We start from the raw sequence: 21198 nt of genomic DNA, 5'->3' as shown, positions 1-21198 counted from the left end.
TGGGGCTAATCTATTTTGCCATTTATTTGTTTTTTCTTTGTCTCATCTTATTTAAGTCACAAAGATGATGACAGCAGTGTCTTACAGGATGTGTTTGACAAAATTGATGAAGTTGTGCTGGCTGCCAAAGGCCTACAAGAAGTCACATCGGGAATGAAAGAGCTCTCCGACAGTAACAGGAGAACCATGCTGGTGGTGACGGACTCCCAAGCACAACAGCTACGGACAGCTTTCAACTGCCTTGTATGCAAAGGTTTGTATCCCCAACTCGTTACTTTTCTTTACACAGTCACACTGATGTTTTTCATAAATTCAGTAGATTTTTTTTTTAAACCACAAATTTCAGTTAAACGGTTAAAGGTGCACACAATAATTCTGTTTTCGCTAATATGGCAGTGATTTTGGACTTTTACGTACACTTAAATTGTGTTTGCAGTCTTGCGTAAAAGCAATAGTTTCTAGTTACTGATGCCATTCTAGAAATGAGCTGTTCACAATAGGACATGATTTAATCCATGAGTGAAGTGTACAAGAAGTAAAACATGAAAACCCGTATACTTCACTGGTTATGTTGTATCCTGATGTCAGCCTTCATGAGGTTTGTTACTCAGGTTTTTTCGACAGTGGAGTGGCTAGCTGCCTTATGTCCCAGGCTGCTTTATGTCCCAGGGTGCCCTCATGTCTGTGTTACCTTCTGGCTCTCCCTTTTAGTTATGCTGTCATAGCTAGTCTTGCCGGAGTCCCTACTTGCACTCTGCACGCAAAGTACATTGTCCTTAACCATTAGAGGACAAAAGCTTACCTAACAATCTCTCCCTCTCTCTCTCCATCTCTCTCTCTCCCTCACTCTCTGTCGAGCTACACATGCTACTTCTGAGATGCCTGATGTTCTGATCCTGACCCCTTCTGCTCCCCGGACCGACCTGACCCATCTTGATGCCCTACTTCTGGTTGGAGTTCTCATCGGTTGAGTTCGCTCGCTGCTGCTGGGGCTGGCCCCATATGGACGGCCTGAAGAACCGTTTGGATTGCTGGGGATGGTGCCACCTGGGAGCTGTGGAGATGGATTGGGGATCTCATATGGGGAACTGTACTGTAATGGCTTGGGACTGCGATTGCTCTAGTGGCTTTGGGGCTGCAGTTGCCACGATCACCTTCGTACTCAGGACTCCATCAGTGGATGGTGGATAAATTTTAACCAACCGGACTTCTTGCGAAAACTGTGATGAATTTACTGGTTGTACATTTGCACTATTTGTCCATATAGTACACAATAATAGAAGGGATTTATTTATAATTGCACTATCCATTGCACCCAGATGAGGATGGGTTCCCTTTTGAGTCTGGTTCCTCTCAAGGTTTCTTCCTCATATTGTCTCAGGGAGTTTTTCCTTGCCAACGTCACCTCTGGCTTGCTCATTAGGGATAAATTCACATATTTACAATATATTTTTTGAATCCATTTATTTCTGTAAAGCTGCTTTGTGACAATGTCCATTGTTAAAAGTGCTATACAAATAAAATTGAATTGAATTGAATGAGGTAAAATTCTCAGCTTTGATTGGGCTACTGTTATGACAGGAGTCATAATTTTAAAGATTGAATACTTGGGATTTAACTTTTTGTAACGAGGAAAAAAAATACTGTGTCCATCTTTAAACTAGACACAATGCAGAATTTTGTAGGACAGGGAACATCAGTCACTTTATTGACAAACTTTATTGAACAAATCTTATTTCACAGGACCATTCCAGCAGCGAGTGTATGCAGTCTGTTGCAGGAGCCTTGTGGGATGTAAAGTATGTGTGCTGCAATGGCAAGAAACTTCTACTCAATGTCTGAAATGTAGACAAAGTACACCAATGTCTATGAAGTCACTGGCCTTTCTGATGCATTGTTTGCTCTGCGAGACATTATCTCTGTTGACTAAACTGTTTAAAAACTAATGTTAAATTATGCTTTTCTGCTTTTTATATTTTAGATATCCAGCTTAAGTGTATCTTCTGGTTGTGTTGATAAGATCTAACAAAGCTAGTTTGAAAGCTGAGAAGTCTCTGTTCACAGCATAGTTACAATATCTGGGTGCAGCTGCAAAGTGGTGCAAAGCGGAGTTCCACATGTGCCCTTTGTCTCACGGAAGAGAAGGGATCTGTTCCGAATGTTGAATGCCTGGTTAGTGAAGAGCCTACCTCTGTGTCATAGAGGTTCGCTGCCTCCTTGGCATGATTCAACAGATCCTCAGGGATCTTTTTTGGACATCCACCCTCTGCCAACACATTGGGAAAACCTTTCCCTAGAACAGCAATAAGTTAAAGTCAAATTGGCTGGTATTAAACAACTCTTGCTTTGCTTTCATAAAGCTTCTTTCAGCATTCCTGGAATCCTGTATTCATTCCAAGCTTGCACAACTCTACTTATGCCAAGATGACATAGCTGGCATGTGAAGTTGGAGATGCAATATCTAACAAGATTGTCCTCAGTGTCCAAGATTTCCTGGTCAACCAGCTCAAGTGCTGTCTTGAGTGGATAATTAACTCTATTATTTATCTCTGGCCACATCCTTTGAACTGTGTGGTTCTGTTACCATAAAAAACATAAGAACATTGTTTTAAGCAATCTATATATTATAATATTATATGATATGTGCTTAGCTGCTGTATTAGAAGAAAATGATCTTTTCACAGTTGCTTAAGTAAACAGAGTCATTACCTTAGTTGACTGTGTTTGCAGGTAGGGTTATCTTTCTTGATTGTTTCGATATCAGACAAACTTTTTTTTTGAATGAATGAATAATGATAAGTAAAATTCTTTTCCATGGCCGACTCTTATTTGGTTCCACATTCCAGTTTTTCATTTTGGTCCATGTGCAATTTATGTCCCATGTACTCTGCACTATAAGGGACTGTATTCAAGTTTTGTGTGCCTTGCAGACACAGTTAAGTAGGGCTATATTGGGGTATAACATCCATTATCACAAAGTAATAAAATTATCTTAGGACCTGACATCTTGTATCACCCTAAAATGGTTTATTTTGCCATAACGACTACATTATCCCACTTACTGGCCACTTGCAGAGTAAATAAATGGACATGAAATATATAATTATATAAATTATACTTAAATTATTTATAATTATATAATATATATAATTATATAAATTATATATTAAATGTAATTATATTTAATCTTCTCAGAATAAAATTTCATGTCCATTTATTTATTTATTTGGTACATGGGATAATGTACAGTCATTATGGCAAAATAAACCATTTTCGGGTGATACAAGATACCTCACTGTATATTAACCATTATTAACTAACAACACAGACTTACTCAACATCACACATCATGGTGTGGTTGTTGGATGGTCCTTAAAAGTCGAACTTCTCTGCCTTCACTCTTTCATATCCCATTAGAAGACAAGTACACTGTCATGAGTTTTCGGGCCAAAAGTTGGGCCTGTCTGTTGGGATACGAAAAAGTCCTTGCTGTGAATAAAACACGGTGCGTTGCAGTAGCGTAATTAGCTACCAAAATAATAAATATACTAGCAGTAATAATCATGTCCTTACCTCATTTATTGCTTTAGCTATTGCCAGCTCAAGTGAGAGTCTGACACAGTCTTCTTGCAATATTGTGCTGTGCACAAAATCTTCGGACACTCATTGCTGAACAACCTCGTCCAGCACCATGTAGCACGAGATTGTCTGCGATCTCTGAATATGTGGCTCCAGTTTGTATCATATTATTTAGAATTTGCCCAAAAGGCTCCAGCGTGGACATTTTTTCCTTAGAAAAGACCACAGAAGAAGCTCACCTTTATTTCCGGATTACTTGTTAGATTGGAAATTTTAAGGCATTTATCATATTTGGTTTTGTGAGATTTTGATATCTACATTATTCATGATTAAACGAATAAAGAAAATTAATAAACAAGTAATTTTCATTGTGTGAGTGCGTGCTCAGAAACATATCCATGAAATAAAAAGCCATTTCCCGTTATTCTACTTCCAATATTAAAACAAAAAAGTGAATGAAACGTCGTCATTTGTATTTTGTATTTCAATTTTGAAACCAAAAACAAAAGAATGCCATGTACACGGACCCCCTCCCAAGGTACAAATGATGTCAAATCTTGTTTCTTAATTTCAGTGCATGTTGCTAAATATATTTGACAAGTTTAATGTCAATATATAAAAGCATTGCTGAGATATGCCCTCACTTCCTGTTTGGCGACTTAGCCATCAAATTCGTTTGCAGATTATGGATGAAAAACATCATAGATATCAAATATCCAAGAACGATTTTTGGACTGATCTCACAATGCTGTAATCCAAATTTAGTGATGACTGGACAAAATTTGTAGAAGAAGTAAAAAAAAAAAAGTAGTTTTTACTGAATTTCAACATGGCCAACTTCCTAACTGGCAGATCACAATTTCATTACATGTCAAACTCTTGGCACCATCCAAGGAATCAATAGAAAAAAGAACCATGATGCAGTTAAAGTGGTTCAAAAGTTATGAGCAGTTTTACTAACTAGTAAATTATAGTGCCACCTACAGGGGATTTAGACAAAACTTCTTGAAGTCTTCAAAATTTGTGGAAGATGAAGCAAAAAAAAAACCTAATTTTTTTCAAAATGGCCAACTTCCTTTCTGAGAAATCACAAACTGCTTTAGACTGCATTTAGATAGAACTTCTTGGAAACATTTAGGATGAGGTCCTTCAGTTATTTACAAAGTTTGGTCAAAATACATCATACAGTTGCTGAGAGATGCCCTCACATCCTGTTTGTCGGCTCTGCCATCAAATTAGACGAACTGTCCCATACATCAAAATCCAGACTGCTCTAACAATGCTGCAATTTGGTGATGATGGGACAAAATTTGTAGAAGAACCAAAAAAAACTTTCTGAAAAAATTCAAAGTGGCCGAGTTCCCGTTTGAGAAATCACAAATTCTTTACATCCACATCATTGGCACCTTCAGTCAAAAGGAATAAGAATCTTGATTTAATGTTAAGTGGTTCAAAAGCAAGGATACAAATTTGTGAATTTTAGCAACACCTAGAGGTGAATTTAGACAAACCTTTTTGGAGAGTCTTAGCATGAAGGTATCAGTTTCAGTTATCTACAAAGTTTGAGATATGCGTTCATTCCTGTTTGGCAGCTTCGCAGTCAAATGTGTTTGCATGTTATTAAAAATGGCAGAAAATCCTCTATGGCGGAAAAATAACATTGTGGTATATGTTGACCTTGGCTTGACTCAAAGAATCAGAGGAAAGTGGAATTGCATTTCTAGGACATTCCCTTGATAAGTTATTATTGTAAACGTCCAAATTTGTCCATTTGGTGGCTCTAGAGGGCTTGAGGGGCATACACCATAATTGCTGTGAAGGTGGCTGAGACTGTACTTTATAACTGTGCCAAATTTAACATGTAGACTAAATTCAAAATGGCAGAAAATCCAATATGGCTGAAATTAACATCATGATGTCGACTGAACTCAGCTTGACCCAACTAAACAGAGGAATGTGGAATCACATTTCTATGACATTGGTTTTTGGAGGTATTATTGTCAACATATTTCCAACGTTTCCCTTTTGGTGCCTAGAGGGCTTGAGTGGCGTACACCAAAGGTTCTGTGAAGGTAGATGAGACAAAAAGCGTACAAACCATTCTATGGACTGCCATAGACTCTCATGTGGAAGTATAATAATAAGAAGAAGCAGCAGAAGAAAACATACAGTCACTATAGAGCACCTAATCACCTTCTGTGCTTAATAATATTAACTGTAACAGAAACAGTAGGGCCCTTCACATTCTTGGTGCTTGGGCACTAAATATAGCTAAATATTGATTGACTCTTTGCCACGGCAATGCTGATCGAGATTTCAACATGACCTTCCCAGTTTACTATCATGGCTATATTGACATCATTCTGAGTATATTGTACTATGACTTTTATCCACACTATAAGACACACATTAAAAAGGTTTGTTTATTAGCCTCACATTCTGTAGCCATTTGGAGGCACTATGACAATTGACATTAATACCACAATAGGTGAAGTGAATAACATTGATTATCTCTTTACAATGGCACCTATCAAGGGGTGGGATATATTAGGCAGCAGGTGAACAGTCAGTTCTCGAAGATGATGTGTTGGAATCAGGAAAAATGGGCAAGCATAAAGCTCTGGGTGACTCTGACAAGGGCCAAATCGGAATGGCTAGACAACCAGGTCAGAGTGTCTCCAAAACTGCAGGTCTTGTGGGGTGTTCCTGGTATGCAGTGGTTAGTACCCACCAAAAGTGGTCCAAGGAACGACAACCGGTGAACCGGCAACAGGGTCATGGGCGCCCAGGGCTCACTGATGCGTGTGGGGACCGAAGGCTAGCCCATCTGGTCAGATCCCAGAGAAGAACTACTGTTGTAGTGTCAGACACACAGCAAGGCCTACAAGCTGCGTATGGGGCTGAGCCCTGTCCACCGCCGAAAGCGCGTACAATGAGCACGTGAGTATCAAAACTGGACCATGGAGCAATAGAAGAAGGTGGCCTGGTCTGATGAATCACATTTTCTTTTACGTCATGTGGACAGTGAAGTGAGTGTGAGTCACTTAACTGGACAAGACATGGCACCAAGATGCACTATGGGAAGCAGGCAAGCCGGTAGAGGCAATGTCAAGCTCTGGCCTAGGAATAGTTTGCAAAAGTAAGTTTTGCATTTTATGCAAATTAGAACAAATTTAACTGGATTTTACAAAAGGCAGTACTTTTTAAAAGTTTGAGCATAAGAATCAACCTAAAAAAGAATTTTCACTGTACAGCTTATTCTCCAAGAGATATCCTTATTTTTGTGTGCAAAAACAAGAACAGCACCCATGACCGTAAAATCTTGTCCCTTATGGCTTTCAAGTTTTGAGTGAATCCATGCAATCAATCATGATTTACAGCTGTTTGAGTACATTAGGCTCTGCCTCATTATAATTGATTGACATGTGGCAGCCATTGTTGACAAATGTCAACATTTTTTGATAACAATTAAAGTTCACATTCTCCTGAGTTGTTTGTCACCAGATTTGTGAAGATAAGTTTTTGCATTAGATTAGGGTTTGCATATTATGGGCAGAGTTAAATTAAATTAATTAACAAGAATTTTGATCAACACAAGATCTGCTTTGCATCATAGCACTGAGTAAAACAGCAATAATACCAACATTAACATCAACAAACAACAAAGTAACAAATTCTGTACAGTGTCAAATTTTATTAACATATTACTGTGTAGAAATATTCCCATAGTCATGAATACCTTTAGCAAGTTGTCTCTTTGTACATTGATAATATAGCCTAATTAACCAAATGTTGAGTTGTAGTAAACCAATTTAAAATCCTAGGTTGACATGCTGTTTAGGAATCGGAGGAGGAGTCTTTGACGTCTGTGCTTTCCGTAGCCTCGCTTACTTCACTCAGCTCTTTGCTCTCTCCTCCACTGTCTCCATCACCATCCTTCTCTCCATCCTGCATGGAGAGTTTCTGCACCAGCTCCGTGACTGCAACTGTCTGTGACTGAGGCATCTCAGATCCCCACAGACGCACACCAGGTTTCTGCAGCTACACAACAGCATCACTACATGTTAATAATGATTGCGTAACACAAGGACACTTTTGTTACGCAAAGCATTAAGCATTATAAAGTGTGTAAAATTAGGATTTTCAAATTCTGCAGCACTTTGCAGTTGATTAAATGGACACCAATTCTTTATCTCCATTATTGCGTGAGCATTCTTACTGGACTTCCCTTGTCTTGTGTAGCTGTACTCATATATATTTAATTTGTGGACTGTTTACACTGTCCATATTAAATATTAGGAAAGCCTGATATGCTATTTTTAAATCTTATTTATACAAGACACTAAAGTTTGTGTCTAAATTTGTTTATTTATTTTATCATAAAGATATCAAAATTTGAATCTTATTAGTCTCTGAATACAGAGACTAATATGCCACTGAAGCCAGCTAATCTATTCAGTTCAGCACAGACCAATACAAAGAATGTGGTAATAAGATTTGCCCATATTTATGGATGTTCACTTTTCCCAACAAAACCTATGCATCTGCCAGAAAGAAGCTACCAGAGATGTCACTTCTCATCTCCAGCCTGAATTTCATTTCCTCCTACTTTTGGGTACTGACAAACAGGTTAACCAAATGACCAAATGTATTAATCATTAATAAATTGTTGCAGTTGATCTTAAAAAATAAGATCTTAATCGAATAAACATTGATTTCATATTTACATAAAGTAAAACAATACAATAATGTTTACTACTGTTGACTGTAACTGTAAAATGTATGGCAGCATATTAGCTACAGCTATAAAGTAGAGAAATACTAATAACAGTAATAAAGTGATCACTCAGTGTAAGCTGGTCCTAATTTAGGTGTGGTGAAGATGTGTTTTATATATTAGTGAATCTTTATTATTTGTTATTCACCACTATCAAAGAGCATAACAAAACACAAGAACAAGTTGCAGCGTTTTGCTTCTACTTATGTAAACATTAAATATTGTATGTTTTATCACATTTGCTCATCCATCATTAAACTTAAATTATTTCTGCAAAACTGCACTGTTTTACAATTTACTCAGTTCTAAACTTAGATGAGTACTGTTTATTATTTTGTATTTGTGTATTTCAGACTGAGAACCACATCTTCATGCAAAACAGGATCTGAGTGAGAAAGAGACAAGAATGCTTCAAAGGCACATCCTGTTCCAGAAAGACTAAGCCCAAGGCCTGTGAAATTGTTTTTAAGTGCTGGAAAAGTTAAGAATCTGTTTTTCTTGTCTTTAGTGAAAGATTAATTACATAGGATTGTTTTTGTGGTGTCCAACTTTTTGAGCAAATCATCATAGGACCATTCAAACATTCCAGCATTAAAAATCAGCTGCTAAATATCTAATTCCATTCTTAGTCTGACTGTCTTTGTGTGAAACATTGTGGCACCACACTTCCAATACAATGCCAGCAGGCTGAGTAAAGGTCATAAATATGCATATTATTACAGTATTATTTCTTTTTGCAGCAGTGGGTGTGTTTTGATCAATTTAAGATATGTTCATTGGGACATAGTGGTGTTTGAATGAAGTATGGCTTGAAGCATGTTTGGATCCATCACTTCCATCACTGGCAGCATCCTTGTTCTCTTAAACAATGAGACGTGGTAGCAGACAGACAGCTCGAGTTTCAAATAGGGTATGGCTGTGTAGAATATCGCCTAGGTCATCAACGTATTATAATTATTACATGTAGACTGTCAGACAATAAGTTCAGTAATGTGCAGTCTCATTATGTATAATGAGACTGCACATTACTGAACTTATTGTCTGACTTCGTACCCTTATTGAAGGAAAAAAGTATTAAAAAGATTGAAAAAGCCATGTCCGAGTGGTTAACAGGACCCATGATGGAGGGGAACCATGTGCACAGAATCTACCAGCAATTAAGTCTCACGAGTTAAAGAATTAGTTTTGGATTTTGACAACAAACTGTATCCCTGCTTTCTGAACAATGTAAATAAATAATAGGTTTTCTTTCTTTTTCCTCAGGAATCCTGATGTGCTTTGATTTGACTGAATATTTCTCCCCTCTTCCATGCATTCTGATGGGCGTTCAGAACAAACTTTCAAAATTTGAGTGTTATAAATCCAACTTTATGTCACTGAATAACATTATTGGTACATTTAAAAAAATATTAAAATAATTACAGTACTGTTATTATTATTATTGGTAATGTAAAAAGACCATCTTTGGAGTTATTAGAATTTGAGGAGTATGACTAAAAAGAGACTATTTAAAAGACTTGTAAAAGAAAATAGGCTATAAGAGATCATTGAAAATTTTAAATTTTAGTAAAAATTAAAAAGTTACTGTAAAAAGTTACAGTAAAGATATTGGTGTTGGTGTATAGACATCAGTGTACTACTATTAATAGTTTTATCATTGTTGTTAATCTGCTTATTCTTTGCTGTTATTTTTTAAATAAAAAATGTTCACTGTAATATGACACAATGTTGTATGGGCTACATTATGCCCACATACAGCCCATGTACACCCATCGACATTATGCCCACGTACAGCCCATGCAGGACCCTCCATATACCCATGTTGCCGTTCCATAATAACCCATGTAGGGGCCACCCTTTCTGCCTAAGAGGGCCTAACATGCAGCCTGTCTGGGCCCATATAGGCATCCAAATGTGGGGCCACCATGGAAAGTGCAGAAAAAAGTTAGTGGGGACCAGTTTGGCTGCCCATTTCAAACTGTGGACCCCAGTTTCAAGCCCATTTTGGACCCATGTGGGCCGTACATGGACGTGCTGGCTGGGATACTGCACTGAATAAAGGCATATTGCACAAGCACCATTATATTTCATAGAATTCAACTCAAACATACCTCATCTGCCATCTGTGTAAGGTTCCTCTTCATTGCATATGCGTCTTCACCATCTGCATAGTATTTTGGCTCTACCTCACTTATTCTAGAATAGAGTGAATAGAGTAAGTCATGAATATCTTTTTCACATAAAACAAGAGGTTTAAAAAAAAAAAAGAGAGAGAAAGAAAGATACTTACTGAAATTTGAGTGTGTTGGAGTACAAATGAAGGGCTGCCCGATTGCTGAAAAAGCAATGCAGTTAAAAAAAAATTATATAAGTAACATAGAATAATTATGCTTTATGCTTATCTAGTTTATCAGATTCTTTATTCAGAGCCTCTGACATACTAGAGCATTAGCTGTAAAGACCATACCTCTTTCTAACATGAAGAGATACATATTTGGCATTGAAGTTCTCGATCATGGCTCGACTGGCCTGGTCCATTAACTTCTGAGCCAGACCAAGTCTTCTGTGGGAACGCTTAACTGCCTATATGAGAATACACATTAATATGTTAACATACATAACCATAAAGATAAAAGAGATTACAATTTAAACAACAGAAGACTGAGACAATTGTCACTGGGACAACTACTTTTACTCACTAATGATGTAATATGTCCATGAGGCACATCATCTGGATCCTCCTCCCTGCATAGTAAAACACAAATACTATTACGTCTTTAAACTTGATGGCATATGTACATACAAAAGAAAAGAAACCAAACTATTTTTAACTTACATTTTGGCCAGAACATATCCAACTATCTTTCCATTCTCATCTTCGGCTATATAAGAAAGCTAAAATACAAGACTTGGGTCAACCACAAACACAGCCATACAAAAGCATGATTATTTTCATATTGTTAGGTTTGCTGCAGACCTGCGGCCAAGACAATCCATGGTAGAAGTAGTATTTCATTTGGTAGTTTTCTGGAAGACATAGCAGGTTGCAGTGCTGCATGTTCATCAAATCCTCTGGCTGTAAATAAAACATTGCACAAAAATCATATGGGAGACGCGTGGATACTGAGTATTTAAACCCTGTGCGCATGCTTTCCATCCAAAGCTAATGCTAGGTTAGCCTTTGCTAGCTACATAATTACAACACTTTATTATTATTATTATTATTATTATTATCTTTTTACAAACCCACGTCATTTGGAATTATTTCAGTATACATTAACGCTCTAGGGAGCGATAGCAGTATAAATCGATCTGAGCAGCTAGTAGGCAAGCTAATTTGGTGAGTCCCATTGGGTAACAACAACCGGTCTAACTCGCTACAGCGTCAGTTAATGTGGCCGCTTAGCCTGATACCAAATACTCCAAGGCCATTACTCACCCGCGCATTGCGAATATTCATTTTGAAAAGTTAACGACGTTTACTGTATCTGTACGGATTAAAATATATTAGCTATAGACAAATGTGCACAACTAAATTTGTTATATATATATGTCAAAATGACTTCATAGCAGCTAACAGTTGCTACGGCAAAGTAGGCCCAAGAACGACTTCACTACCGCTAGTTGGCGCAGTGGAAAGCTGACGCATTAAACTTAAACTCGCATGCGCAAGGGTTTTGCGCATGCGTTATGTCCGAATGATAATAATACATTCATGACTCGGAACCTACTTCCCACATTAGAGCGTTCATGCGAACTCAGCCGTCGGAAGTAGGAAATAAAATGAACACTCGAAACAGTTTTCTGTTGCTGTCTAGAAAAAAATGGAATTAAAGGGTTGTTTGCTTAGTGCCTATGCTGCGTTCGCGCGTTTGACTTTCGAAGTGAAAAAAAAAAAACATGGATACCTCCACGAAAGTGTGTCTCTCTCTGTCAGAGCACGTGAAACTTATAAAGAGTTACTTTAACCGCACTTTTGTGGCTACTGGTACTGTTCTACTATAGTGAACGTCAAACATTCATGCAACATTTTGTACTGAAATTGCAGTACAGCAACAATAGCTTAGCAACAACCTAGCCAGCGGTAGCTTCATTCAGGGATGGTTAGTTTAAATTATAGAATAAATTCAGCTAACATCATAAACAAACAAACTAAACTTGATGGATACAGTGTATATACAGTATGCATGCATACACTCACTGTCCACTTTATTAGGAACACCTGTACACTCGCACGTTCATGCAGTTAATCTAATCAAGCCAATCATGTTGCAGCAGCGCAATGCAAAAAAATAAATAAATAAATAAATAAATAAAATACACGTCAAGAGCTTCCGTTAATGTTCACATCAAACATCAGAATTAAGAAAAAGTGTGGTCTCTGTGCCTTTGATCGTGGCATGGATGCTGGTACCAGAAGGGCTGGTTTGACATTCATAATTTATATATATTCAGTTTCATAAACCGCTGATGTCCTGGGAATTTCACACACAACAGTTTACACAGAATGGTGCGAAGAACAAAAAACATTGCTTGAGCAACAGTTCTGTGGGTGACAACACCTTGTTGATAAGAGAGGTCATACGAAAAAAAGCCAAATACTGGACAGTTGAAAATTAGAAAAAAAGAATCACCTGGTCTTTTTCCAGTCTTCAACTCAGTTTCGGTGAGTCTGTACCCAAGATAGCTTCAGGTTTCTATTCTTGGCTGAGAGGAGTGGAACCTGATGTTGTTTTCTGCTGTTTTAGCCCATCCACCCATCCACAAGGTGTATCAGCCTCACAGGATGTTTTTGGTTTTTGTCAGGAGATCAGCAATTTCTGAAATGCTCAAACCAGCCCATCTGGCACCAACAACCATGACATGGTTAAAGTCACAGAGATCACACTTTTTCCACACACTGATGTTTGAGTTGAACATTAACTGAAGCTCTTGACCTGTATCAGCCTGATTTTATTCATTGTGCTGCTGTTATATAAATATTGTGCATGCGGGGGGAAGGCGGGGTTGTTTTGGTAAGCGGGAGTCTGCAGCGGGAGTGTGGGGGAATGAGCAAATTAACTGTCTCTCATTTGTAGATCCTTATTTAACATGCTGGTTTAAGGAAATGCTGCTCTCTTTCTCTGTGAGCAGGGTCTATGTGTGTGTAGTTGTGTATAGGGGTGACAGCTGAGCTGAACTGAGCTCAGCTGCCAATTTTCTGTTGATTTTTTTTCTGGGGTTTGCCCCATGCAGACGCATGGACAGAAGACTAAATGCTCCCCAGTCATCTCACTCTGAGTCACCTTGAGCTATGTCATGTCACACTGGTGCCAAAACCCAGGAGGAAGCAGCTCAGAGAGCATCTTCATGTGGACATGGAGTCCAGTCCTTTTGCCCAGATGATCCATTTGCTAGGACGGATGCAGGAGTGACAGCATCAATCTCTTGTGAGTCTGCAACAGCAGCAGCAGGAGATTCTGTCCAGAGTGGTGGATGGGCAAGCTGCAGGACAAGCTGCAATCCAGAGCCTGCTAACCTCCTCTTCCTCCTCTTCCATGAGCATCCCCTTCAGCTACTTCTCTCTGGCCAGGGTGTCTGGATGGCCAAGTGCATAGTGGGGGCTGCACATTCAGGCCCTCCTGATGGGAGAAGCCCAGCCGGCTGCCCCCATAGTTTGCCACCTGAGTGCCAGCTGGACTACATGACAATGAGGAAGGCCGTACTTGAGTGGGTCACGCTGACGCTGGAGGAACATCGTTGCTGCTTCCAACACATGCAGTTAGAGGAGGGGGATCGGCCATTCACATACGCCACCAGCTCCTGAACTCCTGCAAACTCTGGCTGCAACTGGACCCTGCCTGACCAGAGTAGGTCTTCAAGCAGTTGGCACTGGAGCATTTTGTCCATCAGCTGCCATCCAGAACTTCTCAGTGGGTCCAGTGCCTCGCAGACCAAAGCTGTTCAGCTCGCCAATGTCTGTGTGCACTGCAAGCCCTCATGCCCCCATCAGGACTCCTCCTACCCTGGCACTGCAGAAGAAGAGTTTGGCAGCCTTACCTCCCAGATGTGCCTTTCCCTCATGAGTGCCGGTAGGGAGGGCCGGCTGGTGCACAGGGAGTGCAGTCCAATCCCAGTCTCACTCTAACCTTATTTTTTCTTTTTCCCCTCCCCAGAGAAGGAGAGAGCTGAAAGAGGGCCCGGGCAGGTCTGCTGGGGCTGCGGAGAACCGGGGCATTTCCGGGGGAGTGCACGAGGATGGATGTGAGTCAGGTGCTCCAGATCTCCACAGTCCCACAGCCATCCCCAAATTTGGAGCCAATACACAAAGTGCCGGTTAGTACTCAAGGGGGTATACATCAGGCCTTGGTGGATTCAGGCAGTATTCAGACCTTGATCCACCAAAGCCTGATTCAAGACTAGGCTTTGGAAAGGTGCTGGGAGGTGAAGGTGAGGTGTATTTACGGGAATGTGCACACATATCCAATGGTGCCTTTCACAATTATATATAAGTGACAAAAACCTAGTATAAAATTGGCAGTTAGTCCCCTCCATTCCCACTCAGTAATCTTGGGAATGGATTGGCCTAGGTTTCGGGAGCTTGCCACAGATATAAAACTGGGTGGGTCCAGGCAAACCAAACGGTGTGAGGTCCGTGCCGCTTCGACGGCTGATGGACTTCCAGGTTGGTTGCGTGACCAGGACCAGTACGTGCCTCACCTCGTCTTTGTTTTCAAAGTTCTGGACACCGCCATATAGCTAGATGGGCTCGCCTCAATTCATGTCGACAGAAATGCAGCTCTGTGCGGTAAGGCTCACAGTGGTGGCTTGTGTGTTTACATCAGCATGGAATGGTGAAAGAACTCAGTGCTAATTTCTAGTTACTGCTCATCACTGGTGAAGTTTGTGGAGTTTGTTAGATGCAGGCAATTTTATTTACCACAGGAATTCACCACTGTCCTTAGAGTCGGAGTGTACATTCCCCCCAGCGCTAATTCTAAGGAGGTCTGTGAACTGTATGGGGCTATTAGCGATCTGAAGAATGCACACTCTGATAGACTGTTTATTGTTGTCGGAGATGTACAGAGGCAAAGTGTGCACACACCTAGAGAATCCACAGCCACTTCCAGGACAGCGGCGACATGCAGCACATGTGGCAGGGCGTCCAGGCCATCCCCATCTACAGGACATCACCTGCCTGTGACAGTGATGCCTCCCTTCCAGATGCACTGAACAACTTCTACACTTGTTTTGAGGCACAGAAGGATGTGGCAATGAGGAAGACCACCCCTTCTCCCAACAACCAGGTGCTGTGTCTTACTATGGCTGATGTGAGGAAAACTCTACACAGAGTTGACCCACGGAAGGCTGCTGGACCAGACATCCCTCCTAGCAGAGTGCTCAGTGGATGTGCAGACCAGCTGGTGGATGTTCTCACTGACATCTTCAACATCTCCCTGAGCAGTGGCATCGTTCCGTGCTTCAAGGCAACCACCATCGTCCCTATGCCAAAGAACTCTTCAGTGTCCTATCTCAATCGTAATGAAGTGCTTCAAGAGGCTTGTCATGAGGCACATCAAGACTAACTCCATCCCCCACATTATCTCTCCACTGTCTCTCCTGTCAGGAAATGTTTGATGTCATTCTGGACAAGAATCAGTTAGAGGATACTTGCGAACCCCTGGCTGAATACCTTTAGGGCTACTGGCGCACCCCTCACTGGCCAGGGACCACCCCTCATCCAGCAATTTTAGCAAAATCTGATGACTTCACCATTGACCATCTCTGGCTTAGGAGTATATTTTAACCCTTGAATTGTATTAATTCAGTTTTTTAAGTATAACAGAAAACATGCAAACATGAGAGGATTTAATTATGACCAAAAGTGGCCTTGTAGGTACAGGTGTGCACGAATGTGTTTTTAATCACAATTCCATTATTCCTGCATCTAATGCCTGTTTGTACCCACCAGTGATATTTTCTATTAAACTTAGTTGGTTCTATTCCCAAAAATATAAACAAACAAGTAATTTAAACCACAGTGATCCTGACCAGAATAAATCAGTTAATGAATGAATGAATGAATGAATGATTTATTGATCATCAAACTGAGGTACCTGATTTGTGTCCATCGTAATTTAAACCTTTGCCACTTTTATTATATCTTAGATCAGGGGTGTCAAACTTGAATTCTGCTCAGGTCACATCAGTATTTTGTTAGCCTTTGAAGAGCCATAAACTAAAGTTATTAATTTTTTTAAAAAACATTTTATCTATTCTATCAGTTAACATTCACTAATCGCTGCTGTGGGGATGATATGTTGTTGGGGTGGTGGAAAAAAACAGTGGAGGTGTTTTTAGGTGGCAGGTGGTTTAAAAAAGCAATCTAAACCTAATATTTCAGCCTAGAGGAAGCCAATACTACAGTCAATTGCGCATTATGTAAGACTACTCTGGGAAAAGTATTTTTCTCTTTTCTTTTCTTTAATAGAATGTGCTTCACAAAAGTTGGCTAATTCACTTTGATATCACTTTGTGTGAAGTATACTGCATTAATCGGTTTTTATTGTAACTTTGGAAAAGACAACTATTTCACTACCTTTTTGAATTTCAGGTTGATATGTTTATATGTTTTCCAAATATCAAAAATATATAATGTTAACAAAGAGATTTAAGAACTCACATAGGCTTGTACACTGAGAACATATATGTTCAGTCTCCCATCTCTCTTGTCTTTGAGCTCCATCAACATTTTTTTTTAACAAATTTGTAGGTCTATACACTGGGTGATACATTTTGGGATTAGGAGTCAATCACTGAATCACACTAATGTGTGAAAATGTTGTGAGTGTTATGGACAACAGGCTGTTTCAATATTATTGTTTGCAAATTCATGCAGGCTTAATGAAACAATGTTTGGCCCACAGCCTTGAGTTTAACACAGTTGTCTTAGATATTTCAGCTCCTTGGCTTCATCAACCAGTGACGAAAGCTTTTTTTCATATCTGTTGTTGCTGGTAAGTGATAGTGAAAGTCATACACCATTGCAATGGGCTTTTTAAAATGATGACTAAATAAGACAAAATTTACAGTATTTTGCTTGTTTAAAGTGAGACTTCAAAAGATTTTACTGACCACCTGCTCCTGCCCAGATGAGAATGTCTTTTTTCTTACCACACTAATTGATGTTGTGAGCCACTTTTGATACTGTTGATGGTACTCAACAGTACCACATGATCAGTTAGTCTTCATTATACCATAGTCTGGATGGACCTGTGTGTGACAATTCAGTTAACTGTATGAAAAAAGGTGGACTGTACTGTTTTGTCTTTATATAAAACTAGGATTTTTGCAGCTCTGTATCGACAAACAGGTTAAATAGGTAGAGCTGAATAACCTCCACCCCAGGATCTGGATTGTAGAGTTCAACTAGAGTTAGCATGCTAGAAATGACCAGAACTGTGATGACATCACTTTCAAATGCACTGGGGCTTTCAACTGGTTGAAAGCTAAGTTAAACTATAAAACACACAAAATTCAGTTCATACTGATTTGTCAGTTTACGAGTGCATTTCCTGTACTTTTGTTCTTCATAATGAGCTCCCATGAGTGTTTAACATTCAGCATTGTTAACATTATCAGCTACACGATGGGACACTGAACTACTTGAAAGCCAAGTTGTCACACTAGAAATGCAAAATTCTGCTGCTGATTTTTGAGAATGGTCAAGGATGCAGTCAAGGTTCTAGTTTCTAAGGTTCTATTTTGTAATGATAGTTTGAGGTTTTATGGTCTCATATTATCATCGCTAACATTGTTAGCATTTTGAGCTACTGCCATTTAACTACTTGAAAGCCTGTTTACCCTATAAACACAAAATTAATCTCATACTGATTTATGGGAATGGTCACAAGTGCAGTCGCTTACCTGTTTTTCTCTGTAATGAAAAAAAAAAAGTATCTACTTGATTTATTATGTGAATTGACCATTCAAACAGTTCAAAGCTTTATAAGGATTGCATTTACATAGCAACATGGCTAATTCCACGTCCCGCTTCATCCCCTTCACCAGCAATAAATTACTCCATTATGGAAAAGCCCTGCCAGTGTTTATTCTAGTTTTACTGTGTTTCTTATTAAGTTTTTTTGAGACCCAGTGATTTTTTTTTTGCTCACAAGCACATAATCTGGCTGGGCTTGGGGCTTGTGATTTCAGACTGGGAAGAGAGCGAAGTGAAGGGGCATTGGTCAATGACTATAAAATGACTGACAAGAAGCTCATCCAAACACTGGACCGGAAAGCAGTTTTCCAAACAGGTTTTCTTAAGTACAAGTACTTAAGTACATCTGAAGGCAAATACTTTTGTACTTTTACTGGAGTAATATTTTACCTAGTGTTACCAAGTACTTGGTTTGTGTACTTCGTCCAATACTGCTTTTGTGGGATCGGACCAGATGGGCTAGCCTTTGCTCCCCATGCGCATCAATGAGCTTTGGGCATCCATGACCCAATCGCCGGTTCACTGTTTGTCCTTCCTTGGACCACTTTTGGTAGGTACTAACCACTGCATACTGGGAACACCCCACAATACCTGCCATTTTGGAGATGCTCTGACCAAGTCGTCTAGCCATCACAATTTGGCCTTGTCAAGGTTGCTCAGATCCTTACGCTTGCCCATTTTTCCTGCTTCCAACACATCAACTTCAAGAACTGACTGTTCACTTGCTGCCTAATATATCCCACCCCTTGAAAGGTGCCATTGTAACGAGATAATCAAAGTTATTCACTTCACCTGTCAGTAGTTTTAATGTTATGGCTGATCGGTGTAAATACAGATAGTTTACCTCAAGATGCAAACCTCTGGTTACACTCAAGAACAGAAAGGCCAGATTAGACTTTGGTTAAAAAAAATTAAAAAAAAACCCTGATGAGTTCTGATGCAAGATTAACTTATACCAGAATGGGAAGAGAAGAGTATGGAGAAGGAAAGGAAGGGCTCATGATCCAAAGCATACCATATCATCTGTCAAACATAGAGGTAGTGTTATGGCACAGGCATGTATGGCTGCCAGTGGAACTGGGTCACTGGTGCTTATTGATGATGTGACTGCTGAAAGAAGTAGCAGGATGAATTCTGAAGTGCATAGAGCTATACTTTCTGCTCAGATTCAGTCAAATGCTGCAAAACTGATAGGATGGTGCTTCACAGTACAGATGGATAATGACCCAAAACATACTGCGAAAGCAACCCAAGGGTTTCTTAAGGCAAAGAAATTATGTTCTTAAATGTCCGATGCCCTCAACCCAATTGAGCATGCTTTTCATTTAAGACAAAATTTAAGGCAGAAAAGACCTACAAACAAGCAGCATATGAAGGCAGCTGCAGTAAAGACCTGGCAAAGCATCTCAAGGGAGGAAACTCAGCATTTGGTGATGTCCATGGGTTCCAGATTTCAGGCAGTCATTGACTGCAAAGGATTTGCATCCAAGTATTAAAAATAATCCTAATATTTATGATCATTAGTTTGTCCAATTACTTTTGAGCCTGTGAAAATGGAAGGACACATTTGTTACTTTGAATGTAATCAAATTAGCATACATAACTATGATTACTTTCCAAACAAGTTAATGGAAAGAAAAAGACAAAATGACTGCATTTGAATACATAACTTGGATTTTACCTGTAGTAACTCAAGCTAAGGACAATTTTAACAGAACTTAATTTTTTCTGTCTGTAACATTGCATGATTAACACTGTTATCTTGGACTATTTGCACATTAGGAATGGCTGGGAATGGAATATATATATATATATATATATATATATATATATATATATATATATATATATATATATATATATATATATATATATATATTTGAGTATATAGAATTTACTCTTAATTTTCTTTACTTTTTAAAATCTGCAGCAGGATAATGCTGAGTCAAGTAGTGTACATACTGAATGGGCACATGATATTGAATATAACCCTTTAGCAAGTCATTGTACTTTGTTACTATGGAACTGCACCTAGTTTCATTGAGAAGTTTACAATATTGACACAGTCAAACTACCCAAAGTACTTTGAAGTGTAACAAATATCAGGTGGGTATACATAGGGTTTTGTGTGCATGTAGTCATTATTTACATTAAATATATTCATATTTTACCGTAAAGTAAGGGCTTATTAAGATCAGTATCATGCTATATCAATGTGTAGTCCTCTACTAACTTATTTTTCCTGTGTTGATTATCCAAAACTGTTCTACTAAGCCTAAATAAGCCTAAATAACATTGCTTTATTTATCAAGGAAATTTTTACAACAGAAGTTATTTGCACTTACCATAAGAAATGGCGCTTGAAGGGTTGTCCCCATATCCACAGAAATTTATTGGAAATTCAAATTTACACTTAGAGTGAACACTGTATCTTCATGATCTAAGGCCATGGATATCTGGGCCTTTTTTCAGGCTAATGATGGCTCGCTTCACTGGCATTGACAGCTCTTTGGACATCATATTGAAAGTTAACAGCAACAAATTCCAAATGCATATGCCATACTTGAAATTTAGACCTTTTATCTGCTTACTTGTAAGTGAAATATGGAGGGAACACCACACACCTGGCCAGGGAATAACTGAGCAGTCAACTGTCCAGTTATTTTTGTCCTTTAAAAAGTGTGGGGCCACATATAAAAAGTGCAGTAACTCTTACACTGTTCACCCGATTTGGATGTAAATACCCTCAAATTAAAGCTGAAAGTCTGCACTTTCATTAGCACCAATATACTGAGTTAGACGGCTAAATACAATTGACAGTAACTTTGTCAATGTCCAAATATTTATGGAACTGACTGTATAG

General features: G+C 39.1%; 2 protein-coding genes across 8 annotated transcripts in view; one reads left to right on the top strand and one right to left on the bottom strand.

Moving 5' to 3' along the window:
* lmod3 (leiomodin 3 (fetal)) overlaps positions 1-1538 on the top strand; it is a 41581-nt gene extending 40043 nt beyond the window's left edge. For 2 of the 5 annotated variants that reach the window (XM_026921257.3, XM_026921256.3), the window contains exon 4: positions 88-1538. In XM_026921257.3, the coding sequence (XP_026777058.1) occupies positions 88-399 (312 nt within the window). In that variant the 3' untranslated portion in view covers positions 400-1538. The other 3 variants (XR_008304156.1, XM_053240624.1, XM_034312173.2) reach the window with 3 other exon arrangements.
* A 5715-nt stretch (positions 1539-7253) lies between these two features.
* On the bottom strand, positions 7254-12003 carry naa10 (N-alpha-acetyltransferase 10, NatA catalytic subuni). 3 transcript variants are annotated; one of them, XM_026920175.3, is made up of 8 exons: positions 11796-12003; positions 11334-11432; positions 11193-11251; positions 11056-11101; positions 10824-10939; positions 10647-10691; positions 10468-10552; positions 7254-7620 (listed from the first exon to the last, which is right to left on the bottom strand). In XM_026920175.3, the coding sequence occupies exons 1-8, from the start codon at positions 11814-11816 to the stop codon at positions 7417-7419; spliced, it is 675 nt and encodes a 224-aa protein (XP_026775976.1). In that variant the 5' UTR covers positions 11817-12003; the 3' UTR covers positions 7254-7416. The 3 variants fall into 3 exon arrangements, with proteins under 3 accessions (XP_026775976.1, XP_026775975.1, XP_026775977.1); XM_026920174.3 differs by lacking the exon at positions 11796-12003 and adding an exon at positions 11607-11754; XM_026920176.3 differs by lacking the exon at positions 11796-12003 and adding an exon at positions 11603-11729.
* Positions 12004-21198: the final 9195 nt, after the last annotated feature.

The sequence above is a fragment of the Pangasianodon hypophthalmus genome, chromosome 16 (assembly GCF_027358585.1).
Source record: "Pangasianodon hypophthalmus isolate fPanHyp1 chromosome 16, fPanHyp1.pri, whole genome shotgun sequence".
Lineage (NCBI taxonomy): Eukaryota > Metazoa > Chordata > Actinopteri > Siluriformes > Pangasiidae > Pangasianodon > Pangasianodon hypophthalmus.
The sequence above is the reverse complement of the archived record's forward strand: the minus strand, read 5'-3'. Positions and strand labels throughout refer to the sequence as shown.